The sequence below is a fragment of the Colletotrichum abscissum genome (genome assembly GCF_030869225.1).
Source record: "Colletotrichum abscissum strain IMI 504890 chromosome Unknown Scaffold_25.1, whole genome shotgun sequence".
In the NCBI taxonomy this organism is placed as follows: Eukaryota; Fungi; Ascomycota; class Sordariomycetes; order Glomerellales; family Glomerellaceae; genus Colletotrichum; species Colletotrichum abscissum.
In genome coordinates this window covers 633,932-661,443 of record NW_026850154.1, presented here as the reverse complement: position 1 = coordinate 661,443, position 27,512 = coordinate 633,932, and the positions used below count along the sequence as shown (strand labels likewise).

Below are 27,512 nucleotides of genomic sequence, written 5' to 3'. Positions count from 1 at the left end.
GCTCTGTGCCACCAAAATTTTGAGACAGTTCCAACAGGGACTGGAATCAGCCCCTCAGTTCAGCTGGCGAAGTACGCTAACGAGTGGTGAGGAATTGGAGCATTCTCGCAGACAGCCATGTGCGCAGCTGCGCACTCTAGCTTGATGTCTAGTTATCCTACGGCTATAAGAGGGCCATTGCTTTTCATTTGATACTTTTCACTTCCCTTTTTCCATAGCCTTTTCAATCGAATTATCGCTGTAAGACGGGATATTCTACAGCTCAAAGAAAGTCTGACGAATCATGGAAATCAACCCAGTCGAACCCGCGACGCTCCCGCCGGGCGAACTCAGGATGCGCGTGGACACTATATTGGAGCATGAAAAGCAGTCAATTCTCGAGCTCTACAGGTTGCATCCTCTAGATGAATTGATTGATTACTTGAGGACATTACATGGTGTCTCTGTGCGGTAGGCTGCCCCGTCACATTAGCAAATAGAGATACTAACCTTCCGACCGTTAAGGAGGCGGCATCTCGTCTACAAACTGGGAATTTGGGGAGCCTCCAAAGACAACAATCGCGATGAGGAAAATTTATCCTCAATTTTAGGTCAACATATTCAAGAACTAGTCAAGACGGGCTCCCTGTTCGCAAACCCCAACCCCAAGGGATGCCACTTGTTTAAATGGGCCAACGAAGCCGACCAAATCATCCATGATTTCCGCCATAACGACAGTCATGACACTCTTTCACCTTCATCTTTTACAAAACTGTTGAAAGATCTCAATGGAGTCATTACGGATGAGCACCCTCAGCTGATAAGGGTACTATTTGGCGTTTGGGAAGGTATTACACAGATCGATGATACCAACACTGCAAGCAGATACTTCATCCATCAAGTCTATGATATCTGTCAGGAGCTTCTCGGTGAGGATAATCTCATCAGAAGAACCTTCGGTTGTCTCAATTTCGGAGTCTTCAAGCCAGCGGAGTGTCTGGAGCTCCTCGAGCTCCTTCCAGCAAAGCTTTTCGCTCAAAAGTCTGAAAGCCTTGGTCCAAGTTTCGAGACGAGCAACAAGACGAACGACAAGACGAACGCCAAGACGAACGACTATCAGATTATATCCTCAGAGAGTAGGAAGACTGCCGTTGATTTCTGGGTTCAAAGGTCACTCAGCGACTTCTCTCAGCATACACTTTCGAAAAGGAAAAGGCGCCATAACATCGGCAGCTTGGCTATTCGGCATCTTTTTGAGAACAACGACGGGCAAGAAAGGCGATTATCAAAATCGGTTACTCAACACTTTCCTTGGAACACCTCGACGGAGAGGTGGCTAGCTGACCCAAGTCATGGGCCGCCTTACACCAGTCTTCAACCACCACCAAACATCTTCGTATCGCCAAATGGCGCCAAGAACATTGCATTTGGCACTTTATTGCGCAGCCAGACACAATCATTCATCGAAATCGAACGTTCCAACGAACTCGACACTGAAGACTCTTGGCCTCCACAGAAGCCCGGACATGTATCTCCACCACTTTTGGAGCAAGTTGGACAATCATCGATCAAAACTCTCCAGTACAATCCCTCAAAGGACTCTTTAGAAGGTAGCGACTTCGATGTTCTTGAGCTCTCGGGCAATCAAACATCTGATTGTCAGACGCCTGATAATGAATCGCCTGATTATCGGTCGAAGACACAAAGCACTTGGTCGCCGCATGAGAATGAGCGTCAAGTGGCTGTGGGTGAGAGTTCAGGTTCTCCATACGGAGAGTCGGATATTACGAGCGACTCGACGGCGGAGGAACAACAACAACAAATGCGAGCAATGGAAGCGGAGAGGCGCCAGATCGTCCAAACAATTATGGATGCGTTTCTCCACGACTTGGATAGTCACTTGGAGGATATCACTGGCAATTCTATCGCCATCAAAGAAGAGGAGGCAGGTGAACCTACCCAGGTTCCGTCGCAGGCCGGGGGGTCAACTATGCGTGAACGGAGCCAGATGCCTCGAAAGCGACATAAATCATGCGACGAAAAAAAAGGAATTGAGGGGTGGAGGGACCAGGGCAAGTCCGGTGACAAAGATGAATGCGACGAAAGCGATAACGAAGAGGACGGCGGTAAGAAGAGGCCCCGCAAAGTACCACGCTGCCGAGATGAAATGGGAGGCATCTTATTTGCGTGTCCGTTCTTCAAGTGGAATCCTCTAGCATACGCGGGGAAGAAAGAGTGTTCAGGTCCAGGGTGGGAATCAGTGCATCGCTTGAAGTAAGTGTATTGCTGTTGACTTGGGTATATCATTGACTCATGACTGATAACTTCCAGAGAGCACCTCTATCGTCGCCATGAGAGACCACCGTTCCAATGCAGCAGATGTTGCAATTGGTTTGACAAACAAAGTGCACTGGACTCGCATCTCAGAGTCGGATCCATCGATCAGCTTTGCGACATCATCAACGAATCAGATTTACTCAGGGAGTTCAAGTTTGGCCCTGACGCTAAGAGGCAGCTCAAGGTGAAATCTTCGCCGAAGCAAACAGAGGCAGAAAGGTGGAAGGCAGTATACAGGATACTCTTCGATGTAAGGGAAGATGAAATACCCACACCTTGTAAGTGATAGTCCAATAAAGGTACAAAAGTAGACAAGGCTAACTTGGAACGTCTGCAGACTACGACCACGACATCACGGCTCTCGGCCGGGAAGAGTCCTGGAAAGAATATGCTCGACGGGAGATCATGGTACTCCTCCGAAAGCGTATCGAGGCGGAGGTAGTAGAGAAATTCGCGAACGTGGGATCGGAGCTTATAGCGGGGCTGCGAGATATTGTCCATGATCTGGAGCTCACAATGAGGCGAGACTTCGAAAGGAGACAAGAGGAAGCTCGAAACTTGAATCGACGAGAGTCGCCATCAATGACGCCGCCGCCGCCGCCGCCGCCGCCGCCGCTGCCGATGCCGCCAGCAGCTCTCGACGAATCCTCAACGAATACGGCCCGGACACCTGGTAACGACGAGGGAGAGGTGGCAGCGGTACCGCAAACCGTTCTTAATACGGATAATAACTTAGCGGGACACCTTTCCCTCGATGATTCGCAGCAGGAAGTTCACTCTGCCCGGTCGGAAGCGACCGGCATGGATACGCAGAACTGGAGAATCGTCGAAGGAGAGGAGCCACTGGATCCTTCACTGTTGGATGCTGACTTTGGCTTTGACTTCCTCAACTATGACGGAGGCAACAGCACGTTCTGAGAATAGAAGTAGATTGAGTATGCCCCAGTGAATTTAGCACCAGAATAAGATCTAGAACGACTAAAACTTCTCTCGTGTAAGCTTCTTGTAGGCTGACAAGCGGCATCTCGGGAGGGTAGAGGTGCCATATATGTCTATATCAATCGTTCGCCCAGATTCATCACGATACTTGGCTTCGTTCCACGGTCGACTGGTGTCTAACAATGAGTTTAGGTCGGATCATGTAGTCATTAATGGCACCTCATCTGATCGTGCACTGGCGGAAGAAACCCTGGCTCACCCCATGAGAACCTCAATAGCAGAACAAAGGATGAGGTATTGAAACGAGGCCTCATGCTGCGAAATCGATTGCGCTTTTGTATTAACTGTAAAAATCTTCTCTTGTCATAGAGCAATCCATCGTGACCTCTCGATGCCCGCAAGGAATATGCGAGACGTGTCGTACATCACCCGCATGCCAAGGGGCGCGGATCCCCTCGCTAGGAGCCCCTCCCGATCGCCACGCCACTAACGTAGGTAAAAGGTAGACTAGGGTATCTCTCCTCTCCCTCAGGAATGCAGCGGAGAGTCCGCCGCAGGCCTGCCACACACACCTGTGACCTTGAAGCCCAGTGTGCCCGCCCAAAAATAACATTATTGCCTGCCCTTTTGTCCTGATCGTCGTCGTATGCGTCATGTGCCTGTGATGTTGCTGATGTGGTTCCAATCGATTGATGCCAATGCCAATCCCACATGTGCGCGCAACACCATCGCGTCCGGTGGTATCCCGAGTCCTGAAGTCCCCAATGCCATTATGTGTGTATTCCTTGTCGAACACCAAACGCCTCGCCAGGAGAGTAGAGAGAGAGAGGGAAAAGGAAGAGATGGACAAACATCCCCCCCAAAGTTCGAACCGTGTCATAACTCCATCATTATCGCAAGCTTCATCGAGCTTTTCACGTCCTCGCCTTCTTCTTCTTCCTTCCCTCCCCTTCGTCCCGGCCCCTCTTGCTCGAGCCGGGTTGTGGTATTGACGCCGATGACGACGATCCTGCTGCTGTGTATGCTGCTGATGACGGGTGTTGGTATTGCTGATACTGCTGATATTGATGATGATACTGCTGAAAATCCTGCTCACCAAAGTCCATACCGGCAACGCCTTCGTCCTCGCCGGCGCAGGCGTCGCATTCCTGGTCAAAGGCGTGTGTCTCGACGTCGACGCCACGCCGACACGAGCCGAACTTGTCGGCGTTCTTGGCCTCGAGGCACGAGAGCTGCTGGGAGAGGTCGGCCCAGGTGAGGGATTCGTTGCAGCGGGTGCAGGTGCCCGCGAAGAGCACGAGGCGGCACATTGTGTATGTATGTGTTTCTGTTGTGTCCTCTTTTGAGGCGGGAGGTGATTGAGGCGCTGTTTGGAGGGAGTTATGAGGAGGACTGGGTACGAGGTCGAGAGGGGAAGAGGTGGCAGTGTGGTTTTTCGAGTTCCCCCAAGCCCCAAAGTGATCCCTGGGCGAATGAGTTTGTTTTGCGAGTGTTCGATCAGGTAGGTAGGACAAGGGGAAAACGACAAAGAAGGATTTATGCTTGTTTATCGACCGTTTGGAAGTTGAATCCGCAATGACCTTACGAGGGGGTAAACAAGGTCTTTCGAGAGTAAGAGAAATAAGAATTAGTCGGACACGGTTCGAGGAGAAGGAAAGAATGTTGAACGGCAGAAGAAGGATGAACTAAAATCAATCGTCGACGGATGGGCAGCCACAAGCTTTCAAAGGATCGACACGGGGGGGCCCTAGCACATCTCGATAGAAAAACGCGACATGGAGCTTGACGGGTTGTGTTGACACACTGACAGGTACGGATACACCAGGACAGAATCATAAAGGGGGGGTAGGGGTGTGTGTGAGGGGGGTGAGGGGCCGACGGGTAGAGAAGTCTGAGAGACAGACGGAATCAGAGACAGGGAGTTCGGAGAGGAAGCGAGAAGAGCTCATGCAGCCCAAGCCCTCTCCCGGAAGTGAACTTGAGAAGAAGAAACGAGGTTCAAGGGGAAGAACGACGAAGAGAGTGAAAAAAGCAACAATCATAGATGAGCAGGAAGCGCCCTCTCTCTTAGAATCTCTGGCTGCCAGCCTGCCATCCACCATGCAGCTCGCCAACAGCCAACCGTCTTGCAGTAGACTATATGCAGGATGCGGCTTAGCCTCGCCCTTGCGCCGCCGCTTAGCTGCACATCAAGACGCGAGACGAGAAAGAAAGTGAGAAGCGAGCTGCATTCGCTGTTGGCTGTCGAGTTGAGTATCCTGCTTGTTTCTCTCTCTCTGTCATGACTGTTCTGTCTACGCAGTATGCCATGCCATGCCATGCCATGCCCATGTCCATGCCCCTCTCCCCGTCTATCCGTGTGTGTATATGTGTGTGTGTGAGATAGTGCTCCAATTCTTCTGCACACCCACCCCAGCACATCCACTCGCGGCCCGCGGCACTCTGCCGGGGAACACAGACAGGCCTTCCCATCGTGAGGAACGATGTCCTGTGGAGTTGATGTATGTATGTAAGAAAAAAGGCCTTTGGCGGCCACGCTTCATAGGATCACGAAAAGGAGGGGTGGGACGGGAACGGGGGTAGAGCGAGGCGAGAGGGAAGAGGGCATCTTGCCCCGAGACATTTCTTGCAGTGACATTCCAGGCACCCAAATTCTGTTCAGCGTGTGTAACTTTTCTTCTCTGTGGAGATGAGGTGATTTGAACGGAAATGGCTTTTCTTGTTGTTTCCAACGGCGCTGAGACACTGCGCCGAGCCTTTTTCCTTTCGCCTCTGCGTACGTAGCACGACTTTCGCCAGTACAATACACAACTTGTACGGAAGATCCAAGAGAAGAGTAGGCACGGGATATCTTCCACCATTGACACTTCAGAGTCGAAGATCGAGAGTCAGAAAGAGATGTGCGGGAGGCACGGGAGACACGCGGCGCAAAAACAAGCTTTGAGATGGGATTGTCTTAGGGCCGGGCGAGAGAGGCAGAGCATGGATCGCGAAGCGAGCAATGCAACATGCCCCTTTCAGGATAGCTCCAGGATCAAGCTCCCTTGCAAACGGCAGACTTCAAGTTGTCCCCTCCCGAGTCCCGCATTCCGCTTTCTCTGTCTCTGAGTGTCTCTGAGAGTCTCGCGCGGGGATCAGCAGTTATGTGTCAGTCTGCTCTCTCTAAGGGAACAAACCCCTCGATCGTCTGGCCTTATGGTCCAAGATAGCTATGGCGATGGTTTCGAAATGCTGTTGTTACATTCAACACAGCCTCATGCCACAGTGCTACCCAAAATGCTCCCCCATATTCTCCCACTCTTCCCCCCTCATGACCCCCCAAAAGTCATCCTGCATTGCAACCTTGGATCGGCACATGCAAGGCCAGATAAGGCAGACGGTTCGAAGGGAGCACACAGTCCGACAATCCGCCTTCCGCAGAACAACATGCGGGCACGGGAGCACGTACATCCGCACGCCTTTTCTGCTCGAAGAGCCCGTTTTCTCTCCCACGCTCGCTGGCTCGAACGGCCTAGACCCTTGACCTATTCTGAATCAACGACGCTGTTCAGCGTCCGTTAACAAACTTTCCCAAAAAGTTGACTCGGGTACACCAACCTGAGGACCTCGTGCTTGTGCGCCTCTTTCTTTCCTTTCCCCGTTGTTTACGGAGAAGTTAGAGTGGTCCTTTCGGTTTAGGCCGTCGCCCATCCGTCACTGAGCGCCTGTTACGGCCGGCCGGTGGGATGACAATATCCGAACAGGACAGGAGTGACACCACATATCCTGACCTACCGACGGATACCGGTACATCTTTCAAAGGCCAACAACAAATCGGCTTCTGACAGACGGCAGAGTCGGGGACTCGACCAATGCGGGGGGAAGGGAGAAACGCAGCCTCTTGCGCATCCCTCGTCCTCCCCTGCACGGCATGTCGGTTCATCACGTCTCTCTGTTCCCACACCAACCTTAACCTTACTTACACTCCTCGCTCTCGCTAATTCATATCAGTCAGACATTGACAGGTAGGTAGGCGACGCATGTAAGAACGGCGGTTGTGAGTTGAGGTGTGCGTACGGGCGACCACGCACGCATACACGTCCCTGTCCGACAAATGTCTCGCGTGAGAATTGCATCGAAGCACAGCTAAACTCTTGCCTGTCTCGCCCGTGATAAAAAAAAAAACCAAAGTTTTGTCAAATCGCCTGGCAGTTTCTTGGCGTGGTGTCGGATATATTTCCCGCCGCGCAGAACTTTCGGCTCGCTCGTCCTTCCGCACGCGTCGGCTGTGCAGATCGCAAGCCCCAGTGGTTTTTGATTTCCAGATGAACCGTTTAGAAAGCTTACACACCAACAACCAAATGGAACCTTATCGCCAAAGAGATTCAACAGGGAGATCCAACAGGAAGATTGAGATAGGGTGAGAAAAAGGACAGAGCACACGGCGCAGCACAGACTTGAAGCTCGCAAGGACATTTCACATGCATCCAGACAAGCAGACAGATGAGGGTAAGAGAGATAAACCTCACGTAGTACGGAGTACATCACCCATGCACATGCACCCGCACAGGCGAGAATATCTACACTTGATCTCACCTTACTTTTACACTTGCCCATCACCCAAAACACCTGCGAGATGGAAATCAAAACTTCAGTCCATATACCGCAATAGTCAACTTGCAGCAAGATTTCTGAAAAGCAAATCTCAAGCCTGATGTTTCCCGCAGTCCGCATCAGGGCCGATAAGCGAGAGAGAAAAAAACATGTCTGTTCGATGACACCACGATTTCGAAGGACCCCTTATCCCCCCTGCCTCACACATGTCTCTCTGTTTCTGAGGCTCTCCCACACAAAGTGCCATTAAACGGCGAAGATCAATCAAAGTTTGCTGCCTGCCACGCCACGCCACGGATACCACCACACTCGCTCGCGGCTCAGTCCCGCACAGGCTCCTACAGATAATGATGAGCATGCAAGAATCTCTGCCGCGAATATCGGCCCTGGTCTAGGCCACGGGCTTAACATGACCGTCCATCGTCCACTGGTCACCGTTCCACCCCGAATGTAGTGTTACAACGCCGGTCGCATCAGCCTGGATTATTATTGACAATGACTGATGATGATCATTCTTCACCTTCCCCTGCTCTCTTCTCTCCTGCTGATCCGGCTTTAATTGCTTGTGACAGTCACATCAGTCATGAAACCAAGAGGTAGGCAGAGAAAGGAGATGCAGATGATGTATGACACTAGAGGTAGAGAGGGCGAAAGAATTTCATGAAACGAAGATTCCACGATCATGGGAGGTCATTCTCACACATCACTTACAGTCCCTCAACCGCTCTCCAAAGCCATCTGCTTTACAACCAATCCATCAATCTCCGTACACAACACATCGACACATCATCACTTAAGTCCAAATCTCATCTGTACCTTGCAAAATCGAATGACATGGTCTGATCCCCAATCACGTCTTCCCATCTCCATGCAAACATCTCCATCCTCATCCCCATGTAACATTTGAAGAGTCCAAATCATTCACCCTCTTTATCATGTGAAGATGACTACAACTGCCTCACTCACTCAAACCTGGACCTGCATCACCTTACCTAAGAAAGAACAAGGTTTCCCCCATGCCGCCATCTTACCCCGTCACGTCTCGGGAGGCACAGCTTCCTACACATCCGGGGCGACCACAGCGCCAGTCCCTCAGCACGTGGCATCACGGATATTGCCTATCTTGTACTTATTTTCAAACTTATTTGTTGAGCACTCAACACTACGTTCACTCTGTTTCGACGACAGTGTCCTGCTAGAGAGACGTTTCCGGATCATGCGTACATTTGTCATGAGTTGTCAAACAGGTTTGTTCATTGGAACTGAGGTGTGAAGAAGTGTTCCCTTGAGAACGCGAGTGAAGAAGATCGCATGCGATTTACAAAGAATTTTTTGCTCTAGGACTCACACATCACATGTGTCTAACAAGGTCGAGAAAATTCATTTGACTCGGAATTAACTATTATACAGAGTGCGCTTTTTCTTTTTGTTTTCCCTTTGCCTATTTCGCGTCCCTAGTTGCGCTTCATCCACCGGAAAGCAAAGAAAATTGGGAATCAATTTTGCATATCGCATGAAAAGATGCCGGTCAGGCATTGTACCCACGAAGACTGAGAAGGGAAGATGGACTATACGATAGAACCCGTGGAAGCGAGCTTTACCCGGGAAAATGTGATCGTGCATCCACGGAAAGATTTAGTCGAGAACCATGCAGATGAGGTGGAGGCGGATGCCATTCCTAGAGGCAGAGTATGTCCTCAGGCGAACCACACCCGAGTAGTGCCCTGCAGCTGCATCATGACAGCAGGCAAGAGTCTCAAAAGTTCATCATGGCCACTCTTGCAAATGTTCCACGAGGTAGTAGGTGCCAAAGTTGTCAAGTCCAGGAATGCTCGCAAGACCTAGCAAAAAGGTGTCCTTGCCGTCACATAGGCGTCAGGAGCGTGCATCATGGAGAATGTGGAGTAAGTCCATGTTGCAGAGCAGCATTGAGCACCATGTCCATGTCAAGAGTCGAATCCAGTTCATGACAGTCAAGGATCATGTGCAAGCGAGAACGTGCCATCATCATCGTCAAATGCCAGGTTCAGTGCATCGAGATATCAGCGCGCTTAAGCAAAGCCAGAGGCAGCTTGCCTAGCTCTTCCGTGGGTGGTCCTCTCCCCCAATTCGTGATTTTGTCCAAAGAAAACAAGGTGGGCGCTGTGCTGTTGCAAGTCCAGCGGGATAAGAAGGTATCAGTCGTTGAATGGTTCGTAAATGCGCGCTGCCATGAGCCTCCATAGTCAACGTGCATGTGCGGTGCTTCAGTATACGTAATGCGAAAAGAGGCATCAAGTCGAGGTCCAAGGCAAGTGATCAATCACATCACACAAGCATGTCCCCTACCGGAAAGGGTGCATGCAAAAACCTCTATGAGGCTCCAGGAGGCGCTGCACCGGGCTGACCGGCCGCACCGCCGCCTTGTTGTTGCTGATAAACGAGGGACTGGTACCAGAGGGCAAGGTAGTTCTGGTATCCACCATCTACAGAATGTTAGTATACGATACCAGTTGCTCGCCGTGTCATTGATAGACTTACATTGCGCATATGGGTCGGCTCCGTCGGCTCCAGCGGGAGCTTGAGCAGCTGGTGGGTTAGCAGATCCTGATGCTGATGGGTTAGATCCCTGTTGAGAGTAGCTTCTATCATAGTCTTGGTTTTGACGACCGCGACCACCGCCACCGCCTCCAGAGTTCTTCTGGCGCTGTTGTCATGTTAGTTACAGTTGGATATACGGTAGAATCGAGGCCTGTCACTTACCACTGCGTCAACCTTTTCTTCAATCGCCTGCTTGGCTCTGGCGATACTATCGCGCGAGCCGATAAGGGCAATCTCGCGCTGAACCTCGCCTGGACCGGAGGACTGGGCAACATTGATCTTGCAACCAGTGCCGTTCTGCATATCACGAATGGTCTCGCCGCCCTTGCCAATAATCATACCCACAGCCTCGGATGGGACGTAGATGGCGTCGTTGATCTTGTCACCGCTGCCGCCGCCCGCTCCACCCATGGGCCCAGAGTCTCTCTGATGACCACCACCTTCGTGTCTCTGCGGCTTCTTGGTGGGGGCTGCAGGTTGGCCCTCGTTTCGGCTGTCGCTATCCACAATCTCCATGATCAGATCCTTGGCTTGGGCAGCTGATTCACGAGAGCCGATGAGGTTGACAGGTCGAAGTCCATTGACACTCTTGGATTCACCAACAATATTGATGTGGCAGCCAGACCGCTCCTGCAAATCGCGAATGGTCTCGCCACCGCGACCGATGATCAGGCCCACGGTTCTATCGGGTACCATAATCTGCATGCAGTCCTCGCCGTCGCGAAGAGCTGCAGCTCCGGCTCCGGCAGCGGCGGCAGCGGCGGCAGCGCTTGCTCCAGGTGGTCCGCCGCGGTGGTCGCGAGGTGGGGGTCCCTTGGGGTTCGCAGCGCCACGGTTGATGGCGCCCATGCCACTATCGTCGATAATGCGGTTGATGGCCTCCTTGACTTCACTGCGCTGTGCCCTGGGACCACTGATCTTGCACTGGCGGAAAGGACCATTATCGCTGGAGGGGAGGAACTGCACCCGACAATTGGATTCTGACTCGATGCGACGAAGGTTTTCGCCTTGTCTACCGATAATGAGACCAACAAGGCTCGACTCAATCTGAATTGTCTCGGCGTTGTCGTCACCACCGCCACTTCCTCTCAGCGGAGATCGCTCCCTGCCGTTAGAGTTGCGAGGAGAGAAAGTGCGACCACGCGGGCCAGGGCTGTAGGATCGCTCGCGGTGACCATAGTCTCGTGGAGCAGGGCGATCGTCCCGGCGCTCGTCTCTGTAGGGGTTGAAGTTGTCGCGGAACTGGTCGCGACGGTTGGAAGGAGAGCGCGACCGCGAGGATCGGCCGTAGGCTCGAGAATCCTGGCCGCGGGGGGCTTCGTTGGAGTAGACGAGGGGTCGGTCGTAGGATGCCACGCCCTTCTCAGCAGCGAAGGCCTTGGCTTGCGCGATGGCATCGGCGATGCTGACTGTGCCAGAGTTGACGGGTCGGATAGAGCTAAGATCCAGACTGCCGCTGGATGTAGGCTGGGGGAGTCCCGGGTAGCCACCGCCGCCGCCATACGGGGGCGCGTTCTGCTGGGGCATCGGGGGGTAGGAAGGAGGCGGCTGGCCACCGGGAGGAGGAGGATAGCTAGGCGGCATGCCGGGCTGCCCTTGGGTCGGCGTCGAAGATGTGCCTCTTTGTGCTGCGCCTGAATGAACAAATGCGATCAGTCTGTGTTCGAGGGTGCAGAAACAGATTCGTGTCGTGTCTCGGGTACCTACCTAGGGCAGCGAGGATGGAGGAGATGTCACGAGGTGGTTCGGCCATTGTGGCTGTCGCGTATGCAGAATGCAGGGCGCGATCAAAGGTCAGATTGTGACTTGTCAAAGAAGAGAAAAGAGTGTCTGATCGTGTCGGAGGGCTGAAGACTTTTTGCGCGCAAGAGGAATTTTCAGCGCGGCCTAGAAATGAGTCGGGTTGATTCCGAGAGTGGGTTTGATCAGGTGACAAGGATGTGTGTCAATGCCAGCAATCACAAAATGAGGTCGCAAATCGGTCTCTGGACAATCACAGCCTTGAATTAAGGTGAGTCGCGAAGGATTCTCAGGTGTTGTCAGCTTGTCAAGATGTGCTAGGGCAAGCCGTGGTGGCACTGGTAGGAGATGTGATAGCGAGGTTTGAGTTTGGCGAGACCGCCTGCCGAAAACAGATTGCTCCTTGCTACGCAGCGTGAGTTGAGCTGTGAATATGATGCGCAAGCTCGGACAGGGGCAAGAGGCTGGAAAGTGGCATGGATCCTGTGAAAAATGGATGTGTCGGAATTTTGTTCTTCCTGTGCTTGACCGTGCTTAACCTGGAAGGCACGTCGGGCAAGTCCCAGTCGGGTCTGGGCCCATCACAGTCCAAACACGTGACACTGGGATGGAAAGTTGGACTTGGGTCCGCAATTGTGGCACAGGCAAGCACTTCAGGTCAAGCCACTCTTCACAGTTCTCTGAAGAAGGTATGTCGTCACCGTAGAAGGTTGGAAGCCACGGGTGACTGCGCATCTGACGTGCAATCTTACTAGCCAACAAGACGGTGCTAGGATGACTGAGACTGGGGAGTCTCGTACAGAGAGTTTTCAGGTGAGTTTGCAAAAAATACAGACTAGAGTGACTGGCTCAAGGCGCAGCTGAAGCAAGTCATGTCAATGCAATGCGAGACAGTTGGACGAAGCCGACTGACTTGTTGCAGCAATTATCAATAATGATGCATTTCACTATTAGACTGCAACAAACTTTACACACAACTCGTGTAATAACATGGTAGACTGAATGAGGAAGGCCCACGATATATTATACACGGACCTGACCGTGAATGATTCTCTCATTTGGAGGGACAGATGCTTTCTGAGCCAAAAATCGCAAGCGCCGGCCTCATGGCTGGCAGCCATGAATTCTGTAGCGAAGCGCCCATCGTCGCAGAGCGCGGGCCACCGTCGGCCAATCAATCCTTGCCAGCGTCAAGACTTGAGACGACCCCACAGAAAGAAGGAAGGAGTGACAGAGCGTGGGAGCTTCGATGCACAGGGCAAGTGCGAACTTCTTGTTTAGTGGAGCCACTGCCAATTGCCGCAACACTCCAAGTTCCATGGACTTCCCTTAATGGTACCTGAATGATCTCGCGAGGAAGGGGCAATGGCACAGAAATGCAACTTGGAAGGCGACCTCAATGACCAATCTCACCCTCACCATCTCTGACTGCGCCTGCGCCTCTCATCGGCAAGAGGAGGCCAACGTCGGAAAAGTCAGGAAAGAAGCAGTGGAGGCCATCCTACGTTGCGTTCCTTCCTTGCCTTCTTGCCTTCCAACTCTTCTTCTTATCTGTGCCTGAAGTGAATGACCAGCCAATGCCATTAATCGAACATTCCTGGGATGCCACGATTTGTGGGATTTCGACAAGCTTTTCCTACCGTCTGACCAAGATCAGCCTCCAAAAGACCGTTCCTGTCGTAAACCGGTTTTTAGCATTCCGCGGTGGTCGGTGGCAAAGGCTTGGCATCGATCATTGCTTGTTGCTCAGCAAGGACCCCAAGGACAGACGACGAGCAACAACCAGTCACGGATCACAACACCAAAAACCCATCTAGGGTCCATATCCACTCTTTCACCATTATCCTATCCAATTCCCGGCCATTCTTGCCATATGCTTACAAGGATTAGACGTTAGCGGCGAGAGCCGAACTGCTCTTTTCTCACGACGATTGGACAAAGTGTTTGGCAATACCTCCAGGGATCCCCTGCTGGCGCCAGCCATCCGCCGTCTCTTTCGTCTGCTGGCTGACGATCTTTGCTCTGTTCCTGCTTCGCTCGCTGCGGTCCCTCACATCCTCTCCCCGGTCACCGTGACCCTTCGTGCAGTTTCCAAGAGAAAACCACACAAACCTCGCGACATCCCCGGATGCCTTCAGCAAATCCAGAATTGTCCAGACCAGCCTAACCAGGCCAACTCACCGTTTCTCCGCCCGCAACGGCACCAAACCCGTCCATGCCTCCTCCGCCGGGCACAGCCACCGGTAACCACCTGGTCTGCTGGCGTGACTCGCGACGGGGATGCCACTGGAGCGGCGCCGTTCACCTGGCGCCAGAACGGTACCTTATCCTTACGAGGTGGCACGGGTGGGAGGCTCTCCGCAATAATCCCCCAGTCTTGCCAATGACGTCGCAGCGCATTCTTGTCGTGACCTCTCTGGATCAATCCGAGCCTATGAGCGAGACCAGGTTGTGTTAAAATGCCTTCTATCCTCTGCGACACCCCCGGAAAGGCGACTTTTGGAAAGATGGGCACCATTCAACCGTTGCTCCGTGGTGTCCCCTTGTTCAGTGACTCAAATCTCGACTTGTATATCACTCCCGAGTTCGCCCCCATTCATGAAGCCACCAACTGTTGGCCTGATTTGAGTAGGGCTATAGCTCTTGTGATACTGCAACTCAGTTTCACTCAGCAAGTTTCAAGCAAGAGTCTCATCGTTCGATAAGACCTCATTGTAGGAGCAACGAAATTCTACCTCACAACTCCTCACTCTCGCCAAGCGATCACATATCCAGCGCTCAGCTCTCAGCTCTTACCTCACACCCAGCCCTGGCTTCGACAAGACGGATCGAGTCTATCGTAACAGGGCGTAACATCATCCGATCTAAATACGGGCAACACGACATCAAATCTCAAGAGCCCCATTCCGGCCTCCGAAAATACCGCCTTGCCTTAGCAGCGTTTGGGCAGCCGCTCATCGTGACCCCGGACGACAGATTTGGTTGGCTGAGAGCGTCCGTTGAGCGCGCTTAGAAAACGAGCCTCGCCCAGATCCCCATATCCACCCTCACCGGGTGTCGCCAAACGAAACAAAGATTTGGGCCAAGTCGAGGTAATTTCCCTTCAAGGCCACGGCCAAAGGGCCCATTGCTGGCTTTCTTTGGCATTGTGGTGTGAATCAGGTAAGCCGCCTTTGTTTTCTTTTCTCGACTTTGTTCCTATTGTTGCGCGCGTATTGCTAGGTGATCCTGTGGACCTGGCCGTGTTAGTCGGCTTCCTTTTTATTATGCGTATTGCCCAGTCATTCCCATCCTCTCTGGTCTCTGTCGTCCTTCCAAGTCATCCTCGTCCTGTGTATCCATATCTTCTCCCGAAAAAAATACCCCACAATGAATGAATAGAAGCTTGTTCAGAAATCAGTGCTCGACGAGTTTCCTTTGTCGCTCTCTTTCCTTCCTCACTTTTTCCTCTTTCCCTCTTCGTGTCGAGTGATTCACCTAATTTCATCACCAAACTCCAACGATTAATTTCTCCTCGACGTCGACCGCCGTTCTATTTGCTTCATTTCTTGCATTCGCCTTTCTTCTTCCCCTTATTTTATCATTCATTTTTCTCTGCTGGCTCAGAAATACTCGCATCGGCTTCTTACATTCTTCGATAGAATCAACATGTTTTCCTCACGGAATCGCAAGGAGGAGGCGGCCTACCCGGCCGTCCCCGACTCCCTCAGGTCGGACTCGCTAGAGATGGCGGAACTTAAAAAGACGCAACAAGCGCGAGCCGACACTTCTCCCACCATAACACCATACCTTAGTCTCTCAGCTAGGCTCTCTCAGATCTGGCTGAACCGCTGGACGATCCTACTATTGCTCGTACTTCTCAGAGTCATCTTGCTCATCGCCAGCCTCAACGATAATGTCGACGACGCGAATCAAAAAGCACTCTCTGCTTGCACAAAGGTCGAAGATATTGGCAGCGCCATGGCCTCGATGCCTCACTATCTCTCTGTCGGTGTCAACGAGCTGTCGGCAAAGGGCATCGAGAAGACCCTCGACGGCATGGTTGCTGCTCTGGGTCTGATACTCACTGGTGTTCAGAATCTCATCATCTTCGTCATCAACATGATGACATCGATGTACACCTGTCTTATCACTGCGTTCATCCATGGCGGCCTTGATGTTGCCTCCGACGTTACCAAGAAGGTTACCGACGCCATGAACAAGGTGGTTGGCGACATCAGCAATACAATCGATTCTAAGGCTAAGAGCCTCTCGGATGGTATCAACAAGGCCGTGGACGCAATCGAAAACTCTGTCCTTGGTAGCGTTCTGCCCGACTTTCCCAAGGTCGACTTCTCGGGGCCTATCAACGACCTGCGCGACATCAAGATCGACTCCAGCGGCTTCGTCAGCGACATCAACAAGCTCAACGATGACCTGCCTACCTTTGAGGAGGTTCAGAACTTGACGGCTCAGGCTATCTCGTTCCCTTTCAACCTGCTCAAGCAGACCGTCAACGACGCCTACAAGGGCTACAAGTTCGATCGATCAGTCTTCCCTGTCGCCCAGAAGCAGGCGCTGCAGTTCTGCTCGACCAACAACAACATCTCCGACTTCTTTAACAACCTCCGCGACATGATCCAGAAGGCTCGCATCATCTTCATTGTCGTTCTCTCCATCTTGGCTGTGCTGGTTATCGCACCCATGGCCTGGCTGGAGATCAGGCGCTGGAGACGCGAGCGAAAGCACGCTCAGATCATGGCCAGCCACCAGTACGACTCGATGGATGTGGTCTACATTGCTTCCCGCCCAATGACCGCTACCTGGGGTATTAAGATTGCTTCCAAGTTCAAAGGCCGTCGTCAGATCTTGGTCCGCTGGGCCATTGCGTACGCTACATCACTTCCTGCTCTATTTGTCTTGGCCCTTGCCATTGCTGGCTTCTTCTCTTGCCTGTGCCAGTACGTCCTGCTCAAGGCTGTCGAAAGAGAGGTGCCCGCCCTTGCCAACCAGGTCGGCGAATTTGCCGGCGAAGTCGTCACCTCGCTACAGGATGTCTCCAAGCAGTGGGCTGATGATGCCAACGGTGTTGTGCTATCAACGCAGAACGAGATCAATCAAGACATGCTCGGCTACGTCACCAACGCTACCTCGGCTGTCAACGACACGCTGAACACATTCACCAACACCATGACGACTGGTCTGGAGACTGTATTCAACGGTACCATCCTCATCAATCCCATCAAGGACGTTATTCGCTGTACTATTGGTCTCAAGGTCGAGGCTGTCCAGAAGGGACTAACTTGGGTCCACGATCACTCGCAGATCTCGTTCCCTCTTTTCGACAACGACACATTCAGCCTCGGGGCTCAAGAGTCCATCTCGGGCGACTCAGACCTCAAGACCTTCCTATCGTCACCTTCAAGTGTGTCAACCGACGAGGTGACTGGCGCCGTGACTCATGTTACCGATATGCTTCGACGAGGCATCATCAAGGAAGCGCTCATCTCTACCGGCATCCTTCTCGTCTACGTCATTGTCGTCCTCATCGGCATCATCCGCGCCTTGGTTGGCATGGCCATGCCCGACAAAGGCCGTGGTGAGGGCGGGTTGCGCTACACCGGCGACGACCGCCCAGCCATGAGCCCGCGAAGCCCTCCCAGATCCCATGGCAACGACTCCCGCTTTCCACAGTTCGGTAGCGATGCGTCTGCCGTGGATGATGGCCACTACTCGGGCATGCGAGATGAGAAGGCCCTGAAGAAGACGAGCGTGCAGAGTGGCAGGGCGCAGCCGACGGAGGGTCATCAACGACAAAGTTCGTATGGACACCTCGACACAGCATCATCAACCAAGTTTTAGCATGGTATCTACGAAGTATCGACAAGACAAAGACCAAAAGACCAAAAAAAACAAAAACAAAAAGACAAAGGTTGGAGACCTTGATACCTCCGGCCTGGGCTGGACCGAAAGCCGAGAGATACCCCTCATTTACGACAGGTCTGAAAGAGATAGTACGAAGAGGATGATATTCGGGCGTTGAAGCATGATTATCAGGTATACTTCAATTTTTTGATGGAACGGGAAAGGAATGGAGAGGGAATACTTCAAAAAGATACCAACGGCTCAGTCGCCGCACCGTTTGTTTTCGATTCTACAACGGATCTCATTTTTTGCGCTCTGATTGACACCAGTCATCAAACTTTCTCATTCTCTAGAATGAACTTTTGAGTATGCAGCAGCGTCACCGACTGCCAGAATGTCTACTCGGTAAATACGTCTAGGTAGTTCAAGATTGAATATACTGCTAGCTGCAACCAAACACTCTATTCCGTGTTCTCTGATAGCGTAGCCGCTGCGGAGAAGTGAATGACTGATACCGGCCAGTGGCACAACCACAGCCCCGAGCGGTATTGCCGCATCTAAGGATCCGATTGTCATGATCATCGCCGGGAGTAAGCGGAGATGATGGTGACTGGTAAGTGCGGCGGCGGCGGCGACGACAAAGACGTTGTCATCTGATCGTCTTCAATCCTACGAGGCACCTGAACCTTCTCTGATAAGACTTCAACCGCTACCAATATCATCTGCCTCGGTGACATGTTCCGCGGTTTCTTGAGGCAGCTCCGTTGTCCTCTGACCAACATCACCATGACTTGCGGAGATGAACAGGCGTCGTGGGAAATTTGATATCTGATCAAGGAGACAAAACAGACTTTCGGGACAATTGGACCGAGTAACGGGAGCCCCCACGACAAGGCGGGATGTCACGAAAGAGCCTCATGAATGGGGTTCCCGATACGAATCTCATGGTATGGTGTCGCGTGTGTGTCACGAGGGTAAGGCACGGCGAGATTAAAATCCCATGTTTTGTTTGCCTGCCGGTGCGGGCAATGTTGGTGAAGGATGGGGCGCGGATTGCCATGGCGGATGGCAAAAGTGGAGACTCGGGGAGTCTGGAATAACCTCTTTTGGGCATCTCCGCCCCGCCCTCCGACCGACTTTCTGGGGCGTCATCGTCCAGGGACTCCCGGCCCCACACCCGCCACTCTCTTTTGATGGGAACCGATGCCGGATGGTCGGCTTGTTTGTTCATGGTTTGAGCGATCTGAGTGGTTCAGGGCCTCGGTTCAGGGTTCTTTTGGACTCCAAGATTTGCCTTTGCTGAAGTGCCTAGCATCTTCGTTTCGGTGCCTGTGAGGATAGGTACCTCATGCCCTTGAGGCTCAAAGGGAGCATTCCGGGGTATCGATCGGTGTGACTGTTGCAGGCCGTCCACCTTGGCGGACGATGGGCGGGCAGTCCATATAGCGGTTGAACATGGTCGTTTCCAGGGCTGCCCTGGGGGAAAACATAGATCCCAATCGCCCGGTGTTCTGCCCACTTCCATGGTATAGATACGGGGCTTTTAGGCACGGGAGAGGTGCTGAACACAGCTACAAGCAGCTGAATCGGGTGGACACAGGGCACGTCGGAGCTCCCGTCCCGTTGGGAGGTTCCTTTTTCACACCGTCCCGCCCCTTGGGCAGTGGCCGCTGCTGCTCCGACCGCAAGTTGTCCAAGGGAAACCGGCGCCCGCCCCAAGAGTCATTCCATTGCTCCTCCCCCACGTCTGAGATCATTAAGTACCTTTTTTCCCAGTTGAATTTCTTCCCCTTCGCCCCTACTTAAAACTTACTACCACCTTCAACCTTTCTCACATCTCAAGTTTTTTCTTGTGATACCAAAAAACCCCAGCGAGTCAAAAGTTGTTCTTTTACCCATATACCCCCTACCAATTGACTTTGTTGTTTCCTTCTACTCTCTATACCACTGCACAATATGGAAGGCATTCGCCAAACGTTTGCGCGCTGCAAGGCCCAAGGAAGGGTGAGTCTTTTGCCCCTCCCATGTTGCTGTGCTGCCCCTGTTGCGATCGCGGGGCTCTTCACCCCGCCGCGCCGCCGACCGCTCCCAACGACGATGGTTTTCCGGCACCGCCAAGATCTCGCAGCAACGACGGGATAGATGATCAATTGGACTGGTCTGACATTGTTATGAAATAGTCTGCGCTCGTTACCTACGTCACTGCTGGTTACCCCACGCCTGAGGACACTCCTAATGTTCTGCTGGCTATGGAGAAGGGTGGCGCTGGTAAGTCCCTCCAAGAACTTTGTGCACTGGTAAAGGAACACCTCACTGACACTCTCAACAGATGTGATCGAACTCGGTGCCCCCTTTACCGACCCAATTGCCGACGGCCCGACTATCCAGACATCAAACACTGTGAGTAGTGGCCATAATGGGAACCAATTGGGTGTATGGTGAATACTGACGAGGGAAAACAGGTGGCTCTGCAACATGGCGTCACGATCGAGTCAACACTCAAGATGGTCAAGGACGCTCGCGACCAGGGCCTGAAGGCGCCTGTGATGTTGATGGGATACTACAACCCCCTTCTCAGCTATGGCGAAGAGAGACTCCTGAACGACTGCAAGACATCGGGCGTCAACGGCTTCATTGTTGTCGATTTGCCTCCTGAGGAGGCCATCTCTTTCCGCAAGCTTTGCACCAAGGGAGGGTACGTTCACACACCGCCTCTAGTCACCTCGGTCATCCCGTACTGACGAACTGAAAACAAACAGACTCTCATACGTTCCCCTGATTGCTCCCGCAACCTCAGATGCCCGCATGAAGATCCTTTGCAAGCTGGCCGACTCCTTTATCTACGTCGTCTCTCGCCAGGGTGTCACCGGTGCCCTTGGCTCCATGAACGCCAACCTCCCCGACCTTGTTGCCCGCGTCAAGAAGTACAGCGGCAACAAGCCTGCTGCCGTCGGTTTCGGTGTCAGCACCCGAGACCACTTCCTCAGTGTCGCCCAGCTTGCCGACGGTGTTGTCGTCGGCTCCCAGATCATCACCACCCTCCAAAAGGCTGCCCCCGGCGAGCTCTACAATGACGTTGCAAAGTATTGCTCTTACCTCTGCGGCCGCGACTCTGATGAGACTACCCGCGAGGTTGGCATGGTCGAGGCCATGGCCGCCGCCAAGCAGCCCACCGAAGAGCCTACCGTCGACGACCGCATCACCGCCGACCAGGACAGTGAGCTTGTTGCCGAGCTCGCTGCTATGCACGGCAAGATCCCTGACCGCTTTGGCGATTTCGGCGGCCAGTACGTCCCCGAGTCTCTCATGGACTGCCTGTCTGAGCTCGAGGAGGGCTTCAACAAGATCAAGGACGACCCTTCCTTCTGGGAGGAGTACCGCTCCTACTATGAGTACATGGGTCGCCCCGGCCACCTCCACCTTGCCGAGCGCCTTACCGAGCACGCCGGCGGTGCCAACATCTGGCTGAAGCGTGAGGATCTCAACCACACCGGTTCTCACAAGATCAACAACGCCCTTGGCCAGCTGCTCCTCGCCAAGCGCCTCGGCAAGACCAAGATCATCGCCGAGACCGGTGCCGGCCAGCACGGTGTTGCTACGGCCACCGTCTGCGCCAAGTTCGGCATGGAATGCACAGTCTACATGGGTGCCGAAGACGTCCGCCGCCAGGCCCTTAACGTCTTCCGCATGAAGCTCCTCGGCGCCAAGGTTGTCGCCGTCGAGGCTGGAAGTAAGACCCTCCGTGACGCCGTCAACGAGGCCATGCGCGCCTGGGTTGTCGAGCTCGACACCACTCACTACATCATCGGTTCCGCCATTGGCCCGCATCCCTTCCCCACCATCGTCCGTACCTTCCAGTCGGTCATTGGTAACGAGACCAAGGCGCAGATGCTCGAGAAGAGAGGCAAGCTGCCCGATGCCGTCGTCGCCTGCGTTGGCGGTGGTAGCAACGCCGTCGGCATGTTCTACCCCTTTGCCAACGACCCCAGCGTCAAACTCCTCGGTGTTGAGGCCGGTGGCGACGGTATCGACACTGCCCGTCACAGTGCCACCCTTTCCGGCGGCAGCAAGGGTGTCCTGCACGGCGTCAAGACCTACATTCTCCAGGACAAGCACGGCCAGGTCGCCGAGACGCACTCCATCTCCGCCGGTCTGGATTACCCCGGTGTCGGCCCTGAGCTCAGCTCCTGGAAGGACAGCGAGCGCGCCAAGTACGTCGCCGCCACCGACGCCGAGGCCTTCATTGGTTTCCGTCTCATGAGTCAGCTGGAGGGTATCATCCCCGCGCTGGAGTCAGCGCACGGCATCTACGGTGCCATTGAGCTCGCCAAGACGATGAAGAAGGGCGAGGATATCGTCATCTGCCTGAGTGGCCGTGGTGACAAGGACGTGCAGAGCGTCGCCGACGAGCTGCCCAAGTTGGGCCCCAAGATTGGCTGGGACCTGCGCTTCTAGACATGGGGAGCAACGATTAAGGGGCGGAACGGAATTTACGAATGGCATATCACACATTGCAGGGCGTATGAGGCGAAACTTGCACTTTTCACGGCTTGTGGTTTCAAAATATGGAAAGCGGTTTTTGTAGACACGAACAAGAAAAAGGGGCTCATCTTCTAGACTTGAGATCCTCTAAAAAGTATTTCGATGACATGAGAATTTTGTACATATGATACAATGACTTTTTTTTCTCTCCCGAAACATACACTCTCTCTTCCTCTAACAAGTGACCATCACCCAACTCAAAAATCATATCCTCTGCTCAGTGACAGGCTCTCCGATACCAGGCACATGAACGTCCTCGTACCCCTCGCCATCCTCAGCCCCAAACTCGGCCTCCTCGCCCAGCGTAAACTCCTCCAAAATCATCTGCGCAGCTCTCTTCTCGAGAATCCCCCTGCTGACAGCGCTCAGGGGCCCCGGCGTAGCAGCATCGACCATGACGGTGACCAAATCCGTCTGATCCTCCCTCATCTCCCCCTCGACGCCGAGCTTCTCCCTCTCAGCGACGTACCTCTCCCGGAAGGTAGCCGTCTGCGTAACAAGCCACCTCAGCTTCCATCCCCCCGGTCCCAGCTCCTTGACGCGCGCGGCCTTTGTCTTTGTCACGTAGGCGTCGATGCCGCCCTCCTTGCGGATTGTGCGCAGGACGCGGGTGGTGAGGCGGGTGCGGACCCAGGCGCCCAGGGACTCGGACCAGAGGCGCTTGCGGTGGACGTTGGGGCGCCAGGTGCGGGGGGTGACTTGGTGGTGTTTCGGGGAGACGTTGTGGCCGTGGCGGATGCGGGAGGTGCCGTAGAGGCCGTGGTTTGATTGTTTGTAGAGGAGGCGGGGGCCGTGGGGGTAGGGGGGTACGGCGGAGGTCGGGATCTTTTGGAGGGAGATTGTTTTTGTGGCGAGGGGGGTGGAGGTTGAGAAGGCGCGGGTTGCGGCGGTGGCGGGCGTGATGGTGAGGTTTTGGAGGGAGGTGAGGAGGGAGGGCCGAGGCCGAAGGGTTGTGAAGCTCATCTTGGGCTTCGAGCCGTGTCTAAGTATGTGCGAGGTTCGTGGGTTCGGGGGTATGTAGAGGCGGTCGGAGGGATGCGGACGGGTAGATGCGCGCCGCGGCGTTCGTTCGTCGTTGGTCGTCGGCGCACCGTTGAGGTCGATTGTCGTGAGAGCTTGGGGATGATTTTTTGGGCCAATGGTCAGAGATCGGAGCTTCGATATCGGGCGGTGGATGTTCCGCTCTCCGGGGATTGATAGGTTTGATTGGGGGATTCGTTGAAGAGTGGGGGCTTTGTTGGTGAAGTCAATTGAGCTGCGTCAGGTGACTGCGCGCTGCTTTCGTGACAGGGGTCCGTGGTCTGATCCTGAGTGCCTTTCGGTTGACCCCTCCACACCGACTCACCGAGACAGAAGGGAAAGTTGGGTAGCTCGACGATCAACTTGCGCCGTGACATGCCACCGAGCAGACAGACTCTACCTTATACAGACCGCCTGTTCTACTCAGCCACAGCTACTGAATTAAAGCTCCCAAGGAACCCTGTCAAAAGCGTCAACCCTGCTGACGACGCAAAAGGCAACGCCCACGATGTTACCGCCAGTCGAGGCCTCGGTCCTGCAAAACAACCCTGAATTCGCGGCGCTGCATCATACCCTCACAACGGCAATCCTCAACCCAGATGGTTCCACAAGAAAGCCGGCGACCAAGGAGCACGATGCGATACAAAATGTTTGTCTTCTCTCGGCTATGATGCCCAGACTCCCAGCCCTGTACCAGGACTGAACTCGGCCCTGAGCTAACCTTCAAACCTCCAGGAGCTCGCAGACCACAGATTCACAGCCGCAAAAGAACACCTTCTCATAAGCGCAATCTCAACCACCGCACCGCCCGAACCAAAACCCGCACCACCTCGAACATTCTCCCGCACGAACACGTCCTCACAACCACAACCATCCTCCAGCGGCAACGGCACAGCACAACAACAACCCCTCCCCGAACCCCTCCTCGACCTCCTCCTCCTCCTCCCACCCCTCCTAACCTCCCCTGAGCCCCTATCCCCCGAATCCGCCACAATCCTCCTCGCCAACCCGCCCTTCACAGACTTCCAATCCCTCCTCCCCCAACTCGGCGACCTCATCTCCTCAACCCTCCACACCTCGGCCGTCTCCCTAGCTCGCATCGCCAACCCGACAACGAACCCTTCCTTCCTCCACCGCGCCGTCCCCGGCCTGCAAACAAGCTACCACAAACTCGCCTCCGACGTGTCCCAGTCAAAACTCGCACTCGCCCGAGAACGCCTCCGCGCGGCAGATACCCTAACCCAATGCCTAGACGAGCACGCCGCGGCGCTGACGCTCCTGGTTAGAAGCCTCGAGGCCAAACACGGCGTCGTGGCGCGGAGTCTCGAGTTTCGCGCCGCCGAGACGGGGCTGGAGGCGCAGAGGGCCGAGGCGGATGCCGTGGCTGCGAGGGAGGGGGTTAGGAGGGAGGTGTACTCGCCCGAGATGGTGGCTGCGCTGACGAATTATTCTGCGCATTTGCGGGATGCGAGGATGAGGCTTGAGGGGACCTTGATGACGCTCCGGGCTGAGTTGGAGGGGTACGGGGTCGGGGTTGAGGGGGAGGAGGGGAAGGCGAGGACGATGAAGGAGATGGCGAGGAAGAAGAGGCAGATGGAGAGGGAGTTGGAGGATGCGAGTCGGGATTTGGCCAGGTTGGATAGGGCGTGATGAAGTATCATGTGCCGATGGGTGCCAAGTTTGAATTCATGGCAAGCAAGCAAGCGATTGGACATGTTTACATTGAAAGACGTGTCGCTATATTGTACACAGCTGGAATGCATGTGTGGTCTACCAAGGGGTGCCAAACGTTCTATGTCCACCGGCCATTCTAACCTTGGCTGCGCAAAAGAGAAGACCTCTCCCTCTTTGGTTGTACAAAACCCCCCTTTTTAGAAAACCAACTACCCTTTCAACAGAACCTCGTGATATCTCTTGGAGAAATGCAAGCTGGCTCAGAGCACCTCTAGACTGAGACTCGCGTTGGGACAAATCGCAAAAATATTCACAATGGCAAGATTTAACCCTTGACCTTGTAGATGGACTCGGCGAGGCGGCCGACGTTGCCGCTGGTGATACCGGCGACGGAGATACGGCCGTCCTTGGTGGCGTAGACGGAGTGGTCGTTGGCGAGGGCGTCCATCTGGTCCTTGGTCAGGCCAGTGTAGGCGAACATGCCGATCTGGCTGGTGATGTGGGACCAGTCGTGGGCGGAGCCAAGCTTCTCGAGGTTCTCCTTGAGGAGAGCGCGCATGGTGATGATGCGGTCAGCCATGCCCTTGACCTCACCGAGCCACTGCTGGTTCAGGGCGGCGTCGTTGAGGATGGTGGAGGCGATGCGGGCGCCGTGGACGGGAGGGTTGGAGTACAGAGGGCGGACAAGAATCTTGACCTGGGAGTCGATGCGCTTGCGCTCCTCGGCGTCCTTTGCGACGATGGAGAAGGCACCGACACGCTCGCCGTAGAGACCCATGTTCTTGGCGAAGGACTGGGCGAGGCAGATGTTGTGGCCCTCCTTGACGAAGTGGCGGACGGCGAAGGCGTCGGTGTCGGTGTTACCCGAGGCGAAGCCCTGGTAGGCCATGTCGAAGAAGGAGTAGTGGCCCTGGGCCTTGACGACGTCGGAGATCTCGCGCCACTGCTCGGGGGTAGGGTCGACACCGGTGGGGTTGTGGGCGCAGGCGTGGAAGAGGAAGATGGAGCCCTTGGGGGCGGCCTTGATGTCGGCGACCATGCCCTCAAAGTCGAGGCCGATGGTCTTGGGGTCGTAGTAGCGGTACTTGTTGACGGTGAGGCCAGAGTCGTTGAAGACGGCGCCGTGGTTGGCCCATGAGGGGGTGGGGATGTAGATGTTCTTAGCGCCGGGGAAGAAGCGGGCGAGGAAGGCGCCTCCAATGCGCAGGGCACCGGTGCCGGAGATGGACTGGGTGATGGCGAGGCGGTCGAGGGCCGAAGAGTCGGCGCCGTAGGCGAGGACGGCGGCGGACTTGGTGAACTCGGGGACACCGGTGATGCCGGCGTACTCCTTGTTCAGCTTGGCGGCGATGACCTTCTCCTCGGCGGCGCGAACGGAGGGGAGGACGTAGGGCTTGCCCTGGTCGTCGCGGTAGGCACCGACACCTGTTGTTTGTCTGCGTCAATGGGCATGTTCATTGCGGTGATGATAGACGTTGTGTGCTTGTAGTTGACAGCTGACGGCCGGCTAGCGTTGTAGCTAGCAAGCTTGTGACAGCTCTCTAGCTAGGGTGGTGGTTGTGGTTGTCAAAGTGGCTTGGCGGGGGGCTTTGCGTACCGAGGTTGATCTTCTGCTCAAACTTGTCGGCCTTGAAGGCTTCCGTGATGCCTGTTCGTCTCTTGTCAGTCATGGAGTTGAGTCAACCGGCGAAGCTCGAGGGAGCTCCACCCCAGGAGGTGCGTCATACCGAGAATGGCCTGTCCATTGCGAAAAAGTGGCCAGTTAGCAAAACAGTTCGTTGTGGTGATTGTCGGGATTCTGTCAATCGGCGCATCAAGCACTTACATCCTGCAGTCTTCGTTAGCATTCGTGGCGCATTCAATTGGCATCTGGAGTGTTTGAGACATACAGGAGGACCTTGAGGGACGTTGGCCCAGGTAGAACCGGCTCTGGCGGCCGTGACGGGCAGAGCGCCCATGCGGCGGGCGGCAGCTTGCCGGGTTGCGATTCTGGTGGAGGACAGCATCTTGATTGTCTTTCTCTTTCGGGGATGGGAGAAAAAAGATGTGAATGGAGGAAGAAAAGGAAGAAGAGAGATGAGGTCGAGAGGGGAAGGAAGAGAAGGAGAAAAGACGTAGCTTTCGCTGTTGGCCGGCAGAAAAAAAAAAAGGATCCCAGTGAGGTAAGGACAATCCGCAATAACTTAAGGTGCCGTCTCCAAAGATTCCGAGACAGCGAAGTGCCGACGGGAAAGAGCTGCTGCTTGCTGGCTGCTGGCTGTTGG

General features: G+C 54.2%; 9 protein-coding genes across 9 annotated transcripts; 5 read left to right on the top strand and 4 right to left on the bottom strand.

The window, feature by feature from the left end:
* Nucleotides 1–283: 283 nt before the first annotated feature.
* CABS01_10168 (uncharacterized protein) lies at nucleotides 284–3,234 on the top strand (the record flags this gene model as incomplete). Its single annotated transcript, XM_060543524.1, has 4 exons — nucleotides 284–450; nucleotides 505–2,253; nucleotides 2,311–2,594; nucleotides 2,654–3,234. 4 exons carry the CDS (start codon nucleotides 284–286, stop codon nucleotides 3,232–3,234), a joined length of 2,781 nt encoding a protein of 926 aa, XP_060399705.1.
* Nucleotides 3,235–4,169: 935 nt separating this feature from the next.
* CABS01_10167 (uncharacterized protein) lies at nucleotides 4,170–4,565 on the bottom strand (the record flags this gene model as incomplete). The annotated part of the gene is made up of 1 exon (XM_060543523.1): nucleotides 4,170–4,565. One exon carries the CDS (start codon nucleotides 4,563–4,565, stop codon nucleotides 4,170–4,172), a length of 396 nt encoding a protein of 131 aa, XP_060399704.1.
* A 5,635-nt stretch (nucleotides 4,566–10,200) lies between these two features.
* Nucleotides 10,201–12,280, bottom strand: CABS01_10166 (KH domain-containing protein; the record flags this gene model as incomplete). Its single annotated transcript, XM_060543522.1, has 4 exons — nucleotides 10,201–10,313; nucleotides 10,369–10,534; nucleotides 10,591–12,062; nucleotides 12,136–12,280. Coding segments are annotated over 4 exons (1,896 nt in total), but the record flags the coding sequence as incomplete, so codon positions are not given.
* Nucleotides 12,281–14,129: 1,849 nt separating this feature from the next.
* Nucleotides 14,130–14,555, top strand: CABS01_10165 (uncharacterized protein; the record flags this gene model as incomplete). The annotated part of the gene is made up of 1 exon (XM_060543521.1): nucleotides 14,130–14,555. A coding segment is annotated over one exon (426 nt), but the record flags the coding sequence as incomplete, so codon positions are not given.
* Nucleotides 14,556–15,816: 1,261 nt separating this feature from the next.
* Nucleotides 15,817–18,009, top strand: CABS01_10164 (plasma membrane fusion protein PRM1; the record flags this gene model as incomplete). The annotated part of the gene is made up of 1 exon (XM_060543520.1): nucleotides 15,817–18,009. One exon carries the CDS (start codon nucleotides 15,817–15,819, stop codon nucleotides 18,007–18,009), a length of 2,193 nt encoding a protein of 730 aa, XP_060399701.1.
* A 1,959-nt stretch (nucleotides 18,010–19,968) lies between these two features.
* Nucleotides 19,969–22,467, top strand: CABS01_10163 (tryptophan synthase; the record flags this gene model as incomplete). Its single annotated transcript, XM_060543519.1, has 5 exons — nucleotides 19,969–20,016; nucleotides 20,193–20,280; nucleotides 20,342–20,412; nucleotides 20,475–20,707; nucleotides 20,772–22,467. The coding sequence occupies 5 exons, from the start codon at nucleotides 19,969–19,971 to the stop codon at nucleotides 22,465–22,467; spliced, it is 2,136 nt and encodes a 711-aa protein (XP_060399700.1).
* A 291-nt stretch (nucleotides 22,468–22,758) lies between these two features.
* Nucleotides 22,759–23,517, bottom strand: CABS01_10162 (ribosomal L28 family protein; the record flags this gene model as incomplete). The annotated part of the gene is made up of 1 exon (XM_060543518.1): nucleotides 22,759–23,517. One exon carries the CDS (start codon nucleotides 23,515–23,517, stop codon nucleotides 22,759–22,761), a length of 759 nt encoding a protein of 252 aa, XP_060399699.1.
* Nucleotides 23,518–24,082: 565 nt separating this feature from the next.
* Nucleotides 24,083–25,224, top strand: CABS01_10161 (uncharacterized protein; the record flags this gene model as incomplete). Its single annotated transcript, XM_060543517.1, has 2 exons — nucleotides 24,083–24,223; nucleotides 24,310–25,224. The coding sequence occupies 2 exons, from the start codon at nucleotides 24,083–24,085 to the stop codon at nucleotides 25,222–25,224; spliced, it is 1,056 nt and encodes a 351-aa protein (XP_060399698.1).
* A 349-nt stretch (nucleotides 25,225–25,573) lies between these two features.
* CABS01_10160 (aminotransferase class I and II) lies at nucleotides 25,574–27,254 on the bottom strand (the record flags this gene model as incomplete). The annotated part of the gene is made up of 4 exons (XM_060543516.1): nucleotides 25,574–26,673; nucleotides 26,846–26,896; nucleotides 26,976–26,985; nucleotides 27,138–27,254. The coding sequence occupies 4 exons, from the start codon at nucleotides 27,252–27,254 to the stop codon at nucleotides 25,574–25,576; spliced, it is 1,278 nt and encodes a 425-aa protein (XP_060399697.1).
* Between the last annotated feature and the right edge of the window lie 258 nt (nucleotides 27,255–27,512).